At 47.8% G+C, this 20,406-nt stretch overlaps 1 protein-coding gene across 1 annotated transcript in view; it reads right to left on the bottom strand.

Annotated features, from left to right (window-relative positions):
* The window catches only part of MLLT4 (myeloid/lymphoid or mixed-lineage leukemia (trithorax homolog, Drosophila); translocated to, 4), a 128,236-nt gene that overhangs the window by 56,427 nt on the left and 51,403 nt on the right, over window positions 1-20,406 (bottom strand). The window contains exons 6-9 of the mRNA XM_006871183.1: window positions 16,686-16,843; window positions 10,344-10,455; window positions 8,701-8,868; window positions 4,511-4,555 (exon numbers count right to left, since the gene is read on the bottom strand). Coding sequence (XP_006871245.1) covers window positions 4,511-4,555; window positions 8,701-8,868; window positions 10,344-10,455; window positions 16,686-16,843 — 483 coding nt within the window. The remainder of the gene's footprint in view (window positions 1-4,510; window positions 4,556-8,700; window positions 8,869-10,343; window positions 10,456-16,685; window positions 16,844-20,406) is intronic.

The following is a 20,406-nucleotide window of genomic DNA, read 5'->3' as shown; positions in this document are numbered from 1 at the left end:
ACTACCTGCTCACCTGTCCTCCTCAGTACCTAGACGCTCACTACCTGCTCACCTGTCCTCCTCAGTCACTTGCAGACTGGCTAGGCTGCTAGCTGACAGCTCAGCCCCAGGGATCAGGAACCATGGGCAACCCTCCTCAGCCAGTTTCCAACTGCTAACCGTCCTCTTATAGGCAAAGAAACCACAAAAAGTTGTTGCAATATTTGCCAATCTGACAGTTCCGAAACCAGCATTTGTGGGACGAAATGCCAGGTTCTGAAGTTTTCCTGAGATCTGGGTAGTCAGTGTGCAGGCCAGCCGAGAGGCACAGACGTCCAACAAGCATCAGAGAACTGCGCACAGGGACACTACAGGCGTATTTTAAACCATTTTATTTCCAATTCAAACTGTTCTTATCATGTTCTCGGCCAAAGACAAGGCCCCAGGGCTGTGGGGGGCTTTGTTGAGCAAGGGCAGTTCCTTTCCAGACCCAGGGAGTCAGCTAGGAATGTGGGCCCCTGCAGTTTGTTTTAAACACACACACACCCTGGTGGACTATGTTGCTTTGTTTTAAACAAACACACACACACACCCTGCTTCAGAAGTGTGCTGCGTCACCTTAGGTCCTCTCCTGGGCCCAGGGCTTCATGGCTCTAACTGCATCGTGATTTCCAGTCACTTGTCTCGCCTACCCCCCAGAGCCCTTTCACTCCTAACACTCAGCAGAGCCGGATACTGCTCAATCGAGACTTAATGTAAATCAGTAAAAACAGTAAATAATGATTCATTACAAAGAAAACCATGCAATACACGAAATCATACCAATTAAAACAAAAGTAAGTGATCATATGCAAAAAAAAGAACAATTATTCAAATATCAAGCTTAAAATACAAAAACATGAAAGGTGTCTGCTTAATGGTAAAAGAAAAGTTCAAGTAAAAATTTTGTTTTCTTTTCATTCCACTTTTCCACGAACTTTCTGAAGGCCCCTCATCTCTTTCTAAGGAGCTCTGGTAGCGTAGTGGTTACAAATCGGGCTGTGGACCTCAGGGTCAGCAGTTCGACACTACCAGCTGTTCCGCAGGAGAAAGATGAGGCTTTCTGCTCTCATAAAGATTTACAGCCACAGAAATCCTGTACAGGGTTCTATGGGTCGGAATCAACTCCACAGCACACAACAACAACAACATCTCTTTCTGAACTTTGAAGGATCCTGGGAGCTTTCTGATTAGACACTAGCAGTGTTTGTCCATCAGCAGTTACATCTACAGAGTCCAGAGACGGCGCTGTAGGTTAATGTGCTGGACTGCAAAGTCAGTGCCAACCACAAGGTCGGTGGTTCAAGCTCACCAGCCACTCCCTGGAAGCCCTGTAAAGTGTTGCTCTGGGTCAGAACCCACTTGACGGTACTTAACAACAACCACCCTTCTCCATCAACAGTGACATCTACAGACTTGGAAACACAGAACTTTTGAAGGCCCCTCGCATTAACTTTGTTCTCACTTTCTTCCAGTGCACAGTGCAACAGAAATCTATCTACAGATGGACGGGCACACTCAGCTCTCCCAGTCCCTCTTTCTTACCACTTCACAATACAACAGAAAACCACACACAGAGACTTGTGGGTGCAACACCCCACACAGCAGTCTCAGTCTAGGGAGACACAATGGTGTTTGGTGCGACTTGGGGGAAAGTAGCAAGGAAGAGGGAGGCGGGCCCAGTGATGCTGAACTCACAGAAAGCTGGCTTCTTGCGGATGTCCGTTTTCCTGCTCATTCGATACCAGCCCAGTGAGCAGCTCCCAGGAGGAAACAAGCCTGGAGAATCAACTCCCAAGGCCCCCTCCTGCCCTCACTAGGTGTTGTACTCTGTCCATTTCTGCCTTTCTGAGCACTGCTGTTGCCAGTGTCATCGACACCGCCTCACAGGGAGCCCAGAGACAGAACAGAACTGGCCTACACTTCCCAAGGTTTTCATCTTTACAGGAAGGGAACTAACTCAGTGGCTAACTACAAGGTGGGAAGTTAAACCCACTAGCTCCTCCACAGGACAAAGGTTGAGTCTGTCTGCTCCTGTCAAGACGCACCCCCTTGGGACCCTATGGAGCACTTTGACTTGGCCTACAGGGTCCTGATGTTGTCAATAGCTACTCGATGACGGTTGGTTGTCAGCACATGAACAGTGGCGGTGCAGTGCAGGTAGGTGGCTTAACTGCTTACGGAGAGACTGGAGGTGCACACCCACCAGCCTCTCCTTGGGAGTCAGATATGGCTGTCTGCCTCCAGATGCTGTACTGCCTTGGAACTCCTCCGGAGCAGTCCTACTCTGTCCTGCCGAGTGGGTTCTGACTTGTAGCAAGCGGCCTAATATAGGGTTTGCGGGGAGTGGCTGGTGGGTTGTGGGAACCGTCAACCTTGAGAAGCACACTGACCTTGCAGTCCAGTACTTGGATCCTCCAGGCCCCAGTCTACAGTATGTTTGACTTGGTTTGGTGAACTTTGGATTAGACCTAGACCATGGAGGCTGGTGGGTTCCAACCTCTGACCTTTGTTAGCAGGCGAGCTCTAAGCTTCTGAGTCACCAGAGCCCATGCTTCCCCTAGGTAGGTACAAACAAGGCCGAGACCTCTCTCCACATGCCTGCCCACACACCAGGACTTCCCCCGGAGAATTTTCCTTACCATTCCCCAAGTGAAGGGGAAACAGATCCACAAGAATGGTCTGAGGGCACCCCTCAAAGGGCCCGACTGGGCTATCGGCCCTTCACGAGTGATCTCTGAAAGCTGGAGGCCAGCACCCAGCCCATGCCCCGTTTCCTCCTCAGCGCACCACTGTAGGGGCAGACAGTGTGTCACTGGAGGGGAGCGGGCACCAGAGCCAGGCAGGAAGGGCAGCCTGGCCCAGCTCTCTGCAGAGTCTCCATCTCAGCGGACTACCCCAAAACCCTGAACCGAATTAAAGCAAATCTGAGAGCATTTTTTGGCTAACTATCGAAAAACTAAAACTTCTAACCCTTCTCAAATCAAGCTAGCAAGAAAAGAAGGTGTCCCCTCTACTCGTGTATTCACACACAAGTCGTCTTCTTGTCGCTGAACTGTCTCAATGCAGGAAATCAGCCCAGACGTGAGGACCACATGAGAAGAGTCTTCAGAAGTCCAAGTACCAAACTCAGAAACAAGGGTTTAGGCATCAAACGGAGGAAGAAATTGTCCCGGTTTCCATTCTCAAGAAAGAGACTCTTAAGTTTGGTTACTGTCATGGATCAAATTGTGTGGACCCTCAAAATTCATGTCAGCTTGGCAGGGTCATGATGCTCAGTGGTTCGGCAGTTCCGTAATGATGTCATGAGGCAGTTATGTAATGATGTCATGAGGCAGTTATGTAATGATGTCATGCCGCAGTTTTGTGATGTGATAAACCAGTAAGAGGATTAAGGGTGGGCAGCATTACCCTTAGTCCCATCACAAACCCGATCCAGTGTAAGGATGTGTGGTCTCTAGCACCTTTTATTTTATAAGAGATTTAAAAATAGAAAAAAAGGCAAGAGACGTGAGCAGAGAAGGAAGGTGCTCCTAGCACCAGGAAAGATGAGTCAGGAGTGGAGTATGCCCTTGGACCGGGGGTCTCTGAGCTGTGAAGTGCCAGGACACATGGGGTTCTCTCTAAGGCCTGCTGGGCCTACAGATGCTGAGAGGAGACAGGGACCGTCCCCCGAGCTGGTGTTCTGAGTTCACAGTCCAGCCTCTCAACTGTGAGAGGCTCACTCCTACAGCAGCTCTGGAGAAGGGAGACAGCTCTAGAGTCCATCTAGAGAAAATCCAGCAAATTAACACAAGACGCTAAAAGTGAAGTACACTTGTCACAGTCTGGAAAAGCATTTGCTTTTTTGAAGCTAAAAGCTTCAAACAGGTAAAAGCAACACCTAAAAGCTAAAATACAGAAATACTCCAGTAGAATTAACAACGAGCTACACTGTTTTAGGAAGAGAACCATCTGGCTTGGCTGAGGACATACAATCTCCACCGGCACCACGTACGAGAGCCCCAGCCGCCACCCAGGCACCAGAGCAGAGGTCCTCAGGGTTCGTGGGGGCAGGCCAGACATGAGGGGGCTGGACTCTGAGCCTACACCCTCCCACAATCAGCAGAGACAAGGCCACTGACCGGAATGCTGCTCTCTTTAACCCTAGCAGTCACATCACCTGAACAGGAGAAAGCAAGACAGCTGGGCTGCCCTCCTCCCCCCAGCCCCCGTCCCAATCCTTTCCTCTCCTTCCTCTCAGAACATATGGTCTAGGGACTAGGACGTGAGGAAGCATCTGAGATCTTAGGGGAGGGGAGAGTGGGAAGTGGCCTCTCCTAGTGTTAGGTCCATTTCTCCCATTAAACTCTGCCCAGAAATGACTTGTTTTTGCAAAATGAGCTCCACTGAGCACAAGCTCTGGCCATTCACTGCGCTTGGTTCAGGGTCTAAAAGCACTTCCCTCCTTCAGAAATGGGCACACATCCGACAGCGTCGCCCCGAGCATTACCTTCGTGAGGGTGGTAGCTGTAGCAGGCACAGTGCCCCCCTCTCCCTGGGCGGACACACACGCAGGACCCAGGTGGAGACAGCACCAGCAGAGCACGCACAGGAGAGAGGAAAGAAAAGAGAAAAGTGTGAAACCGCAGTGAGAAAACACTCAAACACTCAGCTCTGCAGGTGAGCTCGGGGCGTGCCCAGGCAGTTTTCCCCAACTGTGAGGGCCAGGTGAGCAGCGTCCCAAGTCAGAAGAGTTCCAGGAACCAGACCAACAGGTAGAGAAGCCAGCAAGACAACAGTTGAGTCCCCCAGCAACAGGACAAGCAGCAGCCAGTTAAGTCACCATCACCACCCACTCAGGACACATTTAAACCCCAAGCAGAGAGCACCAGGACACGGCCACCTCCCGAGTGACAACACGTGGCGAAAACACAGGACAGACCCACCAGCAGAAGACAACACAGCTGAGCATGGCTTCCGCTCCCGTGGACCACCACTTCCCGCAGCTGACAGTGGCCACCCAGCTACAGCGGAGCTTTCAGACTGCAGGGCTGGCGAAAGGCAGAGCTTTCATGGCTCGGGTGTAAGACAGAGGACCCTGCACCTCCCCAGGACAGCTGTCCAGTGACTGGACACTCACACAAACAGCAGCCCAGTGACCCAACACAGAAACAAGGCAGGCGATGTTTCGTTCCCTTTGAACATGGTGCGTGGGGCTAAGGTGCATGGTACCCACACCAGTGTTTAGCTCGGACGTTCCTTGGACTGTGGGGATACAGCCGCGCCCCTCAGTGTGGGTGGGCACCACTCTTGGAGCAGCTGCAGACCAGGGGCTCCCTGAGGCCACAAGGAAGCTGGAAAGGTCTGACCCAGAGCACGCTGGGGCAAACCTGAGTGCCCATACTGCACCCTCCCACTGACCACTGATGGCTTCTGGGACCCAGTGGCCCTCAGGCTCTTGCCCACCCTCTTGGCTGTGCCATTCTCAGCTCGACGAGGTACCCCAACACCGGCCTTTGCACAGCTCCAAGGCTTCAGCCAGCAGACATTGGTCACATGCCCAAGACGTAGCAGGCACGGAGATGAACACAGAGCCTGCCGGCCGGGGTTCAAATCAACACAGCGCATCTTTCACTGTGGCCAGGGCACACAGTATGTCTTCACGAGCACCCACACGTCAGTGACATGAGTGTTGAGGGCCCAGCAGCCAGTCTTCCCTCCAGCACTGTGACCAGACGGCACATCACTATAGCCTCTGGTAACGATGACGCTGTCGAACACACAGAGGTGACAGGCTCTGCCACTGCTTGACCACTGGGGCAAGGAGGGCATGTTCACTAACATCAACAGAAGAAAAAGAGGGACACTGTTTTGTGTGCTCAGGCATGGACGAGGTGAAGGAAAGTGACTTCCATGTAACGTGGGGTTGCAGGTGTTTGTGAACACCTGGTGAAGGTATCCAGCAGGCAGCCAGTGATGACGACAGAAGACCCAGGAAAGACGAAGTCTGACCATCCTGGTTTCTAAGGAGTATTCGGGCTGTCCTTCTTCCAACACACGGGTTTGTTTTTCTGGCACTTTGTGGTGCTTTTAATATTTTCTTCCAACCCCGTAACTCTGATGTATCAATTCTTCCAGTCTTCCTTAATCACTGTCCAATTTTCAGATGCTCTTGAACACTTTAAAGCAGATGTGCCCAATGCAATACGTCATTTGATTTCTTGTCTGCTGCTGCCATGAGTGTGGTTGTAGATTCAAGCAAAATGAAGTCTTTGGCAACTTGAAATGTTTTCTCCATTTATCGTGACGTAATTTTTTGGACCAGTTGTGAAGATTTTTATTTTCTTTAGATTGAGGTGCAGCCCATACTAAAAGGCTGTGGTCTTTATCCTTACCAGTAAGTATTTTACACCCTCTTTGCTTTCAGTAAGAAAAGATGTATCATCTGCATGTCGCAGGTTGTTAATGAGTCTGCCTCCAATCCTGATGCTTTATTCTTCTTCATATAATCCAGATTCTCAGCTTATTTGCTCAGCATACAAACTGAAAAAACATGGTGTAAAAAATACAACTCTGGCACACCTTTCCTAATTTTAAACCATTCAGTGTTCCCTTGTTCTGTTCTAACAACTGCCTCATGGCCTACGTACAGGTTCCTCAAGAGCACAATTAAGTGTTCTGGAATATCCATTTTTTTGCAATGTTGTCCACACTTTGGTATGATTTACATGGTTGAAGACCTTTGTACAGTCAAGTAAGCATAGGTAAACATCCTTCTGGTATTCTCTGCTTTCAGCCAAGATCCATCTGATGTCCGTGATGATATCCCTAGTTCCACATGCTCTTCTGAATCTGGCTAGACTTTCTGGGAGCACCCCGCCAATGCAGTACTGCACCCATTTTGGAATTATGCTCAGCAAAGCGTTACTTGCATGTTATTGACGCTATTTCTTTATAAATTCCACATTTTGTTGGGTCACCTCTCTTTGGAATGGGCACAAATATGGATTCTTTCAATCAGTTGGCCAGGGAGCTGTCTCTCGAATTTCTTGGCACAGACAAGTGAGCGTCTCCAGGGCTGCATCCGTTTGCTGGAACATTCTGATTTGTAGTCCTTCAGTTGCAGGACTTGTGGGTTTTGCCAATGCCCTCTCTGTCACTTGGACTTCTTCATTCAGTATTGTGGGTTCCTGATCTTACGGTATCTTTGGAAACGGTTGAACATCAACCAGCTCTTTTATGAGACAGTGACTTTGTGTATTCTCTCCATCTTCTCTTGAGACATGAGTGTAGAGCATTTAATGAAAATGGTCAAGCAGATCCAATGCCTAAAACGGAATCTAAAAACTGTTCACACGGCAGCAAAGCGTACAGTGGGCTCACTGTGGCCACAAGGGACTACAGGTACCTGAGCACCAGCCTGCTGGCCAGACTGCGGACACTCAATGATGAGACGACACAACTTCCCATGAACACTGGAGGCAGGACTCAGGGGCAGAGCCGTACCATGCAGTCCTCACAGCCATCAGTGGACAAACCACTTTGCAATGTAATGAGGTAGAGACCCTGTCAGTGACCGTAGGGCAGGGGGAGCGCACCGAGGCACCTTGACCTCCCAGACTGGCAGGAGATCCGTGCCCAAAGGGAGCTGACTCAGGTGCTACCTGTAGGCACCAGGAACCATAACCACCTAGGTAGCTTTAAGAAACAAAGCCAATCTTTTTCACAAAACTAAACCCTAGAATCAAGAGAAAAACAATGCCTGTCCAAGGACGCAGAGAGCTAACTTTTCCTGTAACTGCTAACTGGGCTTTAAAAGCTGTTCAAGATTGGAGGGTGGGCTGAAATTCTGTGCTCTTCTCTCTGTTTTATAATACCGTCACAGCACAGTGTCTTTAACAAATCAATGAAAAATGCTGTCGGTTCAGCAGAATACTTACGAGACTATATTCATCATATCTTTATGCAAGTACACACATTGCCGAGGGCTGTGTGTGAAGCAGTAACGAAGTCAGTGTGTGTCTCCACCTGTTTAGACTATGAGAGAGCTACAACCGGGCTAATGAGCTGGACTGCAAGTCGGTGGTTCAAGCTCACCAGCTGCTCCTCGGAAACCCTAAACAGGGTCTCTGTGGGTTGGACTGAACCCACTCGACGGCACTTAACAACAACAATTACTATTTAGAGGACTGAAATGAAAATAAATTTCACCTAACAGAATTAACAGCAAACAGAATTCAAAACAAACAATTCAATCTCAGAGTTTTTACGTATACTGTTAAATTTAAGAACTGTTTATAGACATTGCTCGTACATTAAACTAGAATTTGAATATATACAGTCACTTTTCCTCCATCAAATTCCAGTTTGTCACACTTATTAGATTGTTTTATTAAAGTTGTTTTGAAAAAAAAAAAATTAAGGGGATGAATCCTTTAAAAGCCATCCCAAATTCTCTACTCACTACCTTCAATTCTGCTTCTCAATACTGATGTTTTCCACGAGAACTCTACGTTTATGCATGAATATACCCCATATGATGTAAGTTGTTTCGTTTTGAAGTAGAATAACGTCATATGAGATTTATTCTTTTTAGTGGTCAACCAACAGGAAGACCAGCGAAGCAAGGCTCCCCAGCAGGAAGTAAAAACTGCTTGCTGAGTGACCCCCACCCCTCCCCTTACCACCACCACGTCTCACCTGGGCTCAGTTCTACCAAGTAGGGCAGCTTCTCCGGGGGCAGGGAGGAGCCATAGCCAGAGTCGTCGGTCCTCTCCTTCCCCTTGAGGGCTCTCCCATCCACCAGCCGCTTTGTTTTCTTTGGGATGTGGTCTGGTGGTCTCTTCTTCAGCTGGAAGACTAAAATTCCTACAATAGCAACAGTGTAAATCATCAGAGCCTCTGAGAGCGTCAGACGGCCTGGAGCTGGCAGTAAGCCACGCAGACTTAGCAGAAGATGTAACGTAGGAATGTCTCCCGGGGACAACCCCACGGAAGCCTGCTCCAAGGAGCCCTTTCAGTCACTCAGGGAAACCTTAGACTCTTGGTGTGTTCTGAAACCCTTTGGTAAAAAATTTCCAAAGATTATTTTACACGAAAAACTGTTGAAGCACATCACATGCTTGAAAAACTAGACATCATCAATTTCAAAATCACTGAAAGTCTACAGTGGTAAACAACGCTTTCATTAATGAATACATGAATGTGCACATGAATACAAGGGAGCTTCAAACAGTTCAGGGAAAGTTATACTACCTTTGAATTCTATTTTGCCATGATCTTTCTGAAGTGCCATCCTATAAAGCAACTCTCCCTGGTGGTGCAGTGGTCCAGCACTGGGCTGCTAACTGAAAGGTCAGCAGTTCAAACCCACCAGACGCTCCTTGGGAGAAAGATGAGGCCAATCTGCTCCCATAAAGATTTGTTGCTGCTAAGCACCATCGAGCAGCCCAGTATAGGGTTCCCAAGGAGTGGCTGGTGGGTTTGAACCACCGACCTTGTGACTGGCAATTTAGTGTTCATCCAAAGCACAGCACCAGAGCAACCTGGGAAATCCTAGGGAGTCCTAGTCTGTCTTACAGACACGCTGTGAGCCAGAATGGACTCAAAGGCGGTGACATAGAGGGATACCTACAAAAACGCATTTTTTATTAACCTGGCTTTTATTTAATTCAGAGCAATTTGACTTAAATCTTATACTGTCCAGGAGCAGTACCAAATAAGTATTACGGAAGTCAGATTCTGCTTACCGAGAGCTGACATTTTTTAAAAAACTGACTGTAGAATGATCGACTTAACCCGAGTACCGACAGGATTAACTGGTGATAAACATGCAGGTCTCTATGAATGCAAAGTCCCTCTCAGGAGCAGCAGCTAGTCCAGGGCAAGACCTGCACGGTGAGGAGACTACACTCCACTGCCGTCACACTGCTCCCGAGTTCATCAGGGGACATCCTGAGATCTCCCAAAGGCTGTTCCTACCTAACCCATCTGTCCAGACCCTACCGGTTCTCTGGTTCCTATGGAAGGTGGTCTATGGTACAGCACTGGCAATGGGCGGTCAGTTCCCACTTAGGACCAGTAAGTGAGTGTGCTCCTCATAACAGCGTATTACAGCTTGTCCAGGGCCACCCTCGGGAATAAGACAAGGGACACAGTGAATGGCTGAGAGCCAAGGGAACTCACTAGAACCTTCTGGCATGTGGATGAAGGAGTCAGAAAACGACATAAAACATCACAAAATACACTTGTGCACACAGCTACCCCCTCTGACCAGGAAACTCAAGGAATGGAGTGTCATGTTGGAGTTGAGCTGCCCTACAACAACCACGATGGGGCTTCACCTTTGTCACTGGACCACTCCCTGAAGATCTGGAGGGGACACTCATCATCATCCAGGATCACTTCTTTAGCACCTTTCTCATCAGAATGCTGAGATCCAGGAGGAAGCATAACCTAAAAGTAAACGTATTGACCTGTGAGTGTGACGTTTAAAAAGCAAATCAACAAGTATCTAAAGCAATGAACATTCTGTCCTTACAGAGTCGCTATAGTCTGAACCGACTTGACTGCAAGTAGTAACACCACCACCAAAACAGAGTAAAGACAGCACGCACTCCCAACATGGAATTCTTTATTTTGTCCACCGCGGAGCTGTGTGCCTCCTGACCCCCAATACCAATGAGCACCTTTTTAGAAACTTTCATGTGGAATGACAATGTGTTACAGGTGACTTGGGAGAACTCACCAGAAGACAACTTGATAATGGCAAATCTTCACCTCTGTAGTCTCGAAATAACACAACTGTTTCTCTAAGTAGTTTTCTAAAACGGACGCTCTCCTAGGCTAACAAGTACTCTACAGAAATGTAAGAGAGTTCTTTTCTTTGTCGCAGTGTGACTTTAAGTTAGATTTCAATCAGACTCTTGTATAACACAGCTAACTGTTAAGCATCGACTCTAAGACCAACCAACCCTCTCAGGCAAGACACGGCCCACCTGCCTCCATGGTCCATTTCTACCAGCCAGACCCCCTTGGAATCACGAATAAGCCCTGCCGGTCATGGAAGGGGGTGGAGGGGAGACACAAGGTGATCTCAAGTCCTCCAAGCAGGCTCTCAGCTCATGTATACCCCGAGAACTGCAGAAATCATAACACCATCACACACACTGGAAAAGGCCAAGGTGCGAACGATCCCTGAGCTTCGCCGTCTGAATGGCGCCTCACGACACTCACCTGACCTCCACTGTGCACTGCTCTAAATGACCGCACAATGACCACCTTATCGGCATGCCCCCAATAAGCCAATCCAGCCTTCCTCATCGTGTGTTTATGTATCTTTGGCTCAGAGCACGGTTCCCGGAGACCTGGCCTCCAGCGTCTCCTCAGTCCCACTTGTTACTATGTGTCCCAATTTCTAGTCTAGGGAGTGACTTAGAGCCACCAGGTTAGTACAGGCTACTCACTGTGCCCATGACCGCTCCTATTCCCTCAATGACCATGTACAGCTAACGTCTACGCCTCTTGGGTTCAGGAGGCCTCTCCTTGGAAGTTTGCCTGAAGCTCTTGTCTAATGAACAGCTCCCGTCCCGTCTCTAAATCTTGGCCACGGTGTCCCCATTTCCTAATCTTTCTGATGTTTGTATCCCAGCATAGCATCCAGCCCATAAGCCTTTAAATTTTGTCACTGTTCTGAGGTGCCATGGAGTCAGTACCAACTCAGAGCAACCCAATGCACAACAGAACGAAACACTGCCCAGAACAGGGCCAACCTCACAATTGGTGCCACATCTGAGCCCCTTATCTAATGCTGCTGCCACTGTGCCAATCCATCTCATTGGAGGGTCTTCCTCTTTTTATCCAACTCTCTCTCCACTTTACCAAATATGATGTCCTTATGCAGGGACTGGTCCTTCCTGACATCTCTAAAGTATAAAAGACGAAGTCTGGTCATCCTGAATTCCATAGAGCATTCTGGCTGCACTTCTTCCAACACAGATCTGTTTATTCTTTTGGCAATCCATGGTATTTTTAATATTCTCCTCCAACACCACAACTCAAAGGCATCAATTCTTCTACGGTATCCTTATTCACTGTGTAACTTCCACATCCATATGAGGTGATTGAAAATACCATGGCTTGGGTCAGGTGCACCTTAGTCCTCAAGCTGACATCTTTGCTCTTCAACACTTTGAAAAGGGCTTGTGTAGCAGATTTGCCCAATGCAATACGTTGTTTGATTTTTGACTGCTGCTTCCATGAGTGTTGAAGCAGCAACAAGAATGAAGAATGAAGTCCTTGACAACTTCAATCTTTTCTCCAGTGATAAGAATGTTGTTTACTGGTCCAGTGGTGAGGATTTCTATTTTCTTTACATTGAGATGCAACCCATACCAAAGACTGCACTCTTTGATCTGCATCAGTACATGATTTAAGTCCTCTTCACTTTCAGCAGGCAAGGTTGTCTTGTCTGCATATCGCAGGTTGTTAATGAGTCTGCTGCCACATTCTTCTTCATATAATCTAGATTCTTGGATTATGTGCTGAGCATACAGATTGAATAAGTATAGTGAAAAGATACAGCCCTGGAGCACACCTTTCCTAACTTTAAACCATTCAGTGTTCCCTTGTTTTATTCGAACAACTGCCTCTCTTGGTCTGTGTACGTGTTCCTCATGAGCACAATGAAGTGTTCTGGAATACTCAGACTTCACAATGTTGCCCATAGCCTGTCATGATCCACACAATCGAAACCCTTTGCGTACTCAATAAAGCAGAGATAAAGGTCTTTCTGGTATTTTCTGCTTTCAGCCAAGATTCATCTGACGTCAGCAATGATATCCCTCGTTTCACAGCCTCTTCTGAATCCAGCTCCAACCTCTAGCAGCTCTCTGTTGATGTTGATGTTGGTCGCAGTCATTTTTTGGATTACCTTTAGTAAAGCTTTACTCGCATGAGATAGCAGTGATATTGTCCGATGATGTCCATATTCTGTTGGGTCACCTATCTTTGGAATGGGCACAAATACGGATCTCTTCCAATCAGTAGGCCAGGTAGCTGTCTTCCAAATTTCTTGGCATAGGTGAGTGAGTGCGCCTCCTGTGCCACATTAGTTTGCTGAAAGATTTCAATTTGTATGCCATCTATTCCCAGTGACTTGTTCTTTGTCAATGCCTTCAATGTACATTGGACTTTTTCCTTCAGGATCATTGGCTCTTGATCATAGGCTACCTCTTGAAATGGCTGAACATCGACCATTTCTTTTTGGTACAGTGACTTTGTGTATTCCTTCCAACTTCCTTTGGTGCTTTCTGCATCAGTCAATAATTTGTGCACAGAATCCCTCAATAACCTTAAGTTGAGGCTTGAATTTTTAATTTAGTTCCCTCAGCTTGAGGAATAGAGCGTGTTCTTCCCTTTGGTTTTCCAATTCCAGAGTGTGGAAATCTTCAGACAGTCTCATTAATGACCCATGTGCTAGATTAAATAAGGCTACAACAGTACACTGACAGACAGCGAACTTCCAGAGGTCAAGCCAGATCAGGTGAGGACGTGGAACAAGGGATATCACTGTTGACGTTAGACGCATCTTGGCTGAAAGCAGAGAATACCAGAAAGATGTTTACCTGTACTGTGTTGACTATGCAAAGGTTTTCGATTGTGTAGATCAAGACAAGCTATGAACAACATTGTGAAGTATGAGTATTCTAGAACAATTGTGCTCATGAGAAACATGTACATAGTTGTTCGAACAGAACAAGGCAACACTAAATGGTTTAAAATTAGGAAAGGTGTGCGCCAGACTTGTGTTCTATCACCATACTTATTCAGTCTGTATGCTGAGCACATAATTCAAGAAGCTGGATTATATGAAGAAGAATGTGGCGTCAGGGCAGAAGGAAGACTCATTAACACAACCTGCGATATACAGATGATATAGCCTTGCTTGCTCCAAAGTGAAGAGAACTTAAAATACTTGTTGGTGAAGATCAAAGAACATAGCCTTTGGCGTGGGTTGCATCTCAACATAAAGGAAACAAAAAATCCTCACCAGTGGACCAATAAATAACATCACGGTAAATGGAGAGAAGACTGAAGTTGTCGAAGTCTTCATTTTGCTTGGATCAAGCATCAACACTCACGGAAGCAGCAGTCAAGAAATCAGACGACGTATTGCATCAGGCAAATCTGCGCCACAAGACCTTTTTAAAGTGTTGAAGAGCAAAGATGTCATCTTGAGGACTAAGGTGCACCTGACCCAAGCCATGGTATTTTCAATAACCTCATATGGATGCGAAAGCTGGACAGTGAATAAGGAAGACTGTGGAAGACTTGACGCACCTAAGTTATGGTGTTGGAGGAGACTATTAAGAGTACCATGGACTGCCAAAAGAACAAACCAGTGTGTGTTGGAAGAAGTACAGTCAAGAATGCTCTTTAGAAGCAAGATGGCCAGACTTCGTCAATCATGCTTCGACTATATTATGAGGAGGACCAGTCCCTGGAGAAGGACATGATGCTTGGTAAAGTGGAGGGTCAGACAAAAAGAGGAAGACCCCCAACGAGATGGCTTGGCACAGTGGCAGCAGCAGTGGGCTCAAGCTTGGCAGCGATTGTGCGGTGGAGACAGGACCAGGCAGTGTTTAGTTCTGTTGTGCATAAGGTAGCTGTGCGTTGGTACCACCTGGCTGGCACCTCACAACAACCTAACAATATGGCAGCATGGTGTCTCTGTAGCTAATGCACTAAAATGCGAACCACAAGGTCGGCAGTTCAAGCACAGTACCTACTCTGAAGAAAGAAGAAGAGGCCTCCTGCTCCCGTAACAATTTACAGCCTCAAAAATTCTACATATGCTCAGTGATGTGCTAGGACAGACTTGAAGGTAGAAACCGCAACACCTGTCTCCAAGTCCAGGAGGTAGACGCTCCTGCCCAACGTGGACAGGGACATGGCCTTCCATGGTAAGGGCACGTGTCTGGTGATGGGCACTCGATATGCTGCCTGTTTGGTCCTACAGCAAACAGTGCTGCAAAGGGGATCACACAGCCCCCCACACTGCCAGGGCTTCACAGGCTGCTTGCTGGCTGTGAGGGGTGGCGCTAATATTCATGGATCTGCTGTGCGCGTAGGGTAGGCACTCAACTGTTAGCCACAAGGTCAGGGGGTTCAAACCCACCAACTGTTCATCACTATGAAACAGAACCACCAAATCAACAGCACTTACCACCACCTCCAACTAATAGTCACCACATTTCTGCTACATTGTAACAGTTACTTGATCTTCTTCCAATTTAGACCTTATTTCTAGTCCAAAATCATGTTTTCCCACTGCCTTTCACCATCGCCCTCAGAATTACCTCCGCTTAAGCCAGATTCTAGGCTTGGAGCCTCCCTCTTTCTTGGCCACCCCTATCACTTTGCTGCAGCAGGTGCCCTAGGAGTTCTCTGAGAGCAGATGCATGGTAGAGACATCTGGGGGGCTGTGTGTTGAAATGCCTCTGCCCACCCACCACTTGACTACCACATTGAAGTGAAGCACTCGTTGCTCTGTAGTGAGAGGGCCGCTGCTGCCCTATGTCTCTGCATTCAGAGCCCTCGCCTGCCTTCTTCATTGTCTCTCAGAGCTCCAGAGTCGTTCACCTCAATGTGCTGCTCTTCCATTCAATGTCCTCTGGCTCTTAGCTATCCAGCCATATCTGACAGCAAGTCACCCAGAAGCTGAGTGTGAGCCTGAACGCACGTTTGGGCAAGGACGGGCCTCCCAGCAGGGTCACTGGCCCCGAAGGGAATGTCCAAAGGCACCACCATCTGCACAGCCTTCTCTGGCCAGCATGGTCCTTCTGCTCGGAGGGCACGCCTTCAATCCAGCTGCCAGTATTCTGGATACTGAGTACACTTAAGGCTCTCTGCCCCCCTGTGTTCTGCCTGGCACCCTAACACAAGGTCCCCCTTGTTTAATCCCCCATCAACCTTACTGGACCTTTCAGCTGGGAAGAAAACACTGGTTGGGGAGGCGGGGGGGCAGTGGGAGGTGTACAGTTTACCCAAAAAACCTTTTACTAATTTTCAGTTTTCTACCTATCTTTCCCAATTGTCTTAGAAAGTAGATCACATGAAAAAATATTCAGGTGTGATGCTGTCAGATAAGCAGTGGACTGCTAACCACAAGGTCAGTGATTCAAACCCTTGGCAGCCCTGCACAGGGTCACTATGAGTTGGAAGCGACTCGATGGTACTTTACCACCACACAGATACACGCAAAGCCAGAGTGGGAAGGCTACTTATCAAAACCCTAACGGTGGGAACCCTTCAGTACTAGAAACATGGTTCGTTTTTATTTTAATCCATATGCCATTTTATACGTCCCCAATTTGAGACAATGCACCAGACTGCAAAGCCGTCTGATCTGCAAGGTCGGCAGTTCAAGCTCTCCAGCTGCTCCTTGGAAACCCTAAACAGGATCACTATGGGATGGAATCAACTCGACAGCACTTAACAACAACAATTTTAGACTAATGAACGTGTATCACTTTTATAACAGAAGGGAGAGCGCTGCTGTTTATACAGATTTCACACATGGTGACTTCGTTCATTCGTCAGATTCGAAAGGACTGCACAGTGAGAAAGCGGTGGCAGTTTCATGTTCCCCATCAGCAGGAGGAGCTGACTAGACGGGTCCTTACCCGGGCGATGCAGTAGTCCTTGGGGCTTGCCTTCTCCAGACCATATTTCTCTAAAGCTTCGGCCACAGCAAAGTTGGCAGTATCGCTTGTGGACAGCAGGATTGTCTTGTAGGGAATATTTGGTTTTAAACTATCTGCATAAATTCGTAGTGTTCCACCTGAAAAACAGTGTGACATTTATTGTGCCAATCAGAGCAGCAGTCAATATTCCCATCACTTTACCACAGCTCTATGCGCCCTTCCCGCTAGCCGGCAGGCTGTCCTCTCACACTCAGCGTGACAGGTGAAGGCTGGAAAAGGGACTGAGTGCGGGCATCTGCTTCCTGCGGCTCTTCCCACTTTACCTGGCCCCTTCTGTACTCACACACTTTTTAATAAACCTCTCTTTCTCAGCTCTTGATCACTAATCTGAAACATGAATTCAAAATCCAGATAAACTTCAATAGTATCTGCAAACAATGAGACAACTGGAAATCAGTGAACTGGGAAGTGGGAGGCCCTGTTTCTGGAAGGTAGCTGCCTGGAGCCCTGGGCATGATCGCTCTTCCCGGCATCATGTGGGAGCTTCTGCTTCTATGCATGCTGTCATAGTATGATCATGTGGGCCATCACGGTCTAAACTTTCCAAACCCAGAACCCTAGAAACCTACAGGAAAACAGGCACAGAAGGCAGCTGAAGCTAGGTGCTGTTTGCCCTCTCATCACTGGGGCCTCACGCGAGATTTCTAGAAACTGCGACCCTTGATTTTCTCACACCTGATGATTCAAAGAGCTTGATGAAAAGCTCTCACAACGCAAGTTCTAAATTCCCATGCCCCCGGCTTCTTTTTGGGATTTACAGCTGTTATTCTGTGTACTGATAGTTTCTCATTCTCCTCCTCACCGAAACACATCCGGCACAGGCAGCATTCTGCATGGAGTCTCAGGCACTATACCCGGGTGATCACCATGTTGGGGTGTGCCTGCAGAGCGCCCACTGCCCGGCCCTCAGATAGCTACATGTTAGGGGAAGACGACCAACAAGGAAACAGATCACTTCAGGTGGTGAGGCAGGTGTGGTCATCAGGAAGCCCATCTGCTTCCTACAGCAGTCTGACGGCTCTGAGACACGAGGATGAGGCTGCATGTGGACTCAGAGGCTCCGCACAGTGGACAGTGGGGCAAGGAGGGCAGCAGGAGGATCACTGCCAAAACCAAATACTGATTATACTACGGGCTGCCCAAAGAACAGAGACATCCGTCTTTGGTACAGCCAGGGGGCTCCTAAGAAGTAAGGATGACCAGACTTTTGTCTCTCCTGCTTTGGACAAGTTCTCAAGAGAGACTGGTCCTGGAGAAGTGCATTGTGCTTTGTACTGTAAAGGGTCACGTGAAAAAGAAGACAGTTCCAAAGAGACAGACTGACAAGCAGACAGCAGCAATGGGCTCATTAACAGCAACTGGGGCTGGACCAGGAGCGGGCAGGGTTTTGTTCTGTTGTGCCTGAGGTTACCAGGAGTCTGAGCCAACACAACGGCCCCTAACAACAACCATCTCCAGATACAAGCATGAAGAGAGTTCCATAACAAGCAAGCACACACCAGTGAAACGCTGAGATCCGTGCAGCGGGGCCGTGTCTATGTGCTTCACACCTTCCACGGCCAAGATGCAGATGAGTCGGGCCGTTCTGAAAGCTCGAAAAAGAGCAGAGCCTAAAACACTTTCAAATGGCCAGAAGCCTTGTTTTTTTTTTTTTTTTTTTTTTAAATCTGCTAAAGGCCCCGAAAGTCATTAAGAGTCTATAGTTATAGACAGTTGAGCATGGAAGACAATTTTGGCCTAAAAAACAAAAAAGATTTAAAGGCAAGGCCCCTCAGAAGGTCATAAAGAGAGGAGTGCTCACGCAGCCCTAAGCTGACCTGAGCGGGTCAAGCTCATCAGTGACCCATTAAGGGGAAATATCAAACGGTCCCATGAAAGTGTCCCCAGTAAATGGAGAGGAAAGCAAGCACGTGTAGCTGGGGAACAGCCTGAAGTGAAACAAAAGCTTTCTCATTTTACCTTAAAAAAAAGAGAGAGAGACGTGGATTGTAATGGTGTGGCTCTGTGAATTAATGCACCAGGCTGCAAAGCCGTTTGCAAGGGTTGGTGGTTCAAGCTCACCAATTGCTCCTTGGAAACTCTATATAGGGTCGCTATGGGTCGGAAGCGACTCGACGGCAATTCACAACAACAATCCATTATTAGAAGGATACTAAGGTAACCCTCCAGTGCTCAAGGGAGCTCGCTTACACAGTGAGCTGGAGACAGTCACTGACCATCGTCCATACTCTCTCCAGGGCATGTAAAGCCCCTCAGGTCTGCCATGTAGTGGGCACACGGGGGCTGCTTAGCCTCCAGCTAGCCTTTGAACTTTTCTACCATCTCCATTTGATTTTCTCCTCCCATTCCTTATTTTCATCTTTTCTTTCATTCTTTTTCTGTTACGTTCAAAAATTTACACTGCTGCTGCTGCTGTTACATGTCCTCAAGTTGGTTCCGACTCACAGCGACCCTGTATAGGGTTTCTGAGGAGCGGCTGACCTTGTGGTGGGCAGTCAGTGCTGATCCCCCCGCATCACCCAAGGCTCCGCATATATTTATACGCTTTTTTAACCCCTGCTTGAACAAGATGAATATAACACAAGAGCATTTAAAGAAGGCAGCCCTTGACCAGAGTGTGCTAGCCGCTGGGACGCTAGAACCACAGTGGACTAGGATGAAGACCTGGCCACAGGGATGAGCGCAGAAGGCTTGGGGGCACAGTCCTTCTGGGGCTACGCGGAGCACAGCACTCAATACCAGAGCCACTCAGAGAAATGGACCTGTCAGTAAATCATCGTGGGGGACACATCCTTTCAGGGACCATGTCACTGCTGAGAGAGGTGGAAGTGCTACCAGAAAGGAACAAAATAGTGCCACACCTGTGAGTGCAAAGGAAGCGTACACAGCCTCCCCTGCACAGATCAGTATAAACATAAGGCTGTGCACAGTATGAAATCCCTGGGACTCAGGCTTGGATTCAAGAGAACTAATCCACAGATAAACACTCTTCTTGTCCAACACCAGTACAATCACCTCATCTCAAGGTAAAGAACCATAAATCCTCACCACTGGACCAAAAAACAATTATCATGATAAAAGGAGAAAAGATTGAAGTTGTCAAACGCTTCATTTTACTGAAATTAACCATTCAACACTCATGAAAGCAGTTGTCAAGAAATCAAATGATGTATTGCATTAGGCAAAGCTGCTGCACAGACCTCTTCAAAGTGCTCAAGTACAAAAAAGTCATTTGAGGACTAAGGTGCCTGACCCAAGCCATGGTATTTTCAATAGCCTCATATGCAAGTGAAAGTTGGGCAATAAATAAGGAAAACCATAGAAGAATTGATGCATTTACGGTAGGCTGTTGGAGGAGAATATTAAAAGTACCATGAACTGCCAAAAGAACAAACAGATCTGTGCTGGAAGAAATACAGCCGCAGTGCTCCTCAGAAGTCAGAATGGCCAGACTTCATCTCTCATATTTTAGACATGTTGTCCGAAAGGAGCAGTCCCTGGAGAAGGACATCATGCTGGGCACAGTAGAGGGTCAGTGAAAAGGAGGAAGACCCTCAATGAGACAGATGCACACAGTGGCTGTAACAAACACAACAATCGTGAGGACGGCACAGGGCCAGGCAGGGTCTCTGTGTGCGTG

Source organism: Chrysochloris asiatica, unplaced genomic scaffold (assembly GCF_000296735.1).
Source record: "Chrysochloris asiatica unplaced genomic scaffold, ChrAsi1.0 scaffold00162, whole genome shotgun sequence".
Classification (NCBI taxonomy): domain Eukaryota; kingdom Metazoa; phylum Chordata; class Mammalia; order Afrosoricida; family Chrysochloridae; genus Chrysochloris; species Chrysochloris asiatica.
Note: the sequence above shows the minus strand (reverse complement) of the source record. Positions and strands in the feature narration are given on the sequence as shown.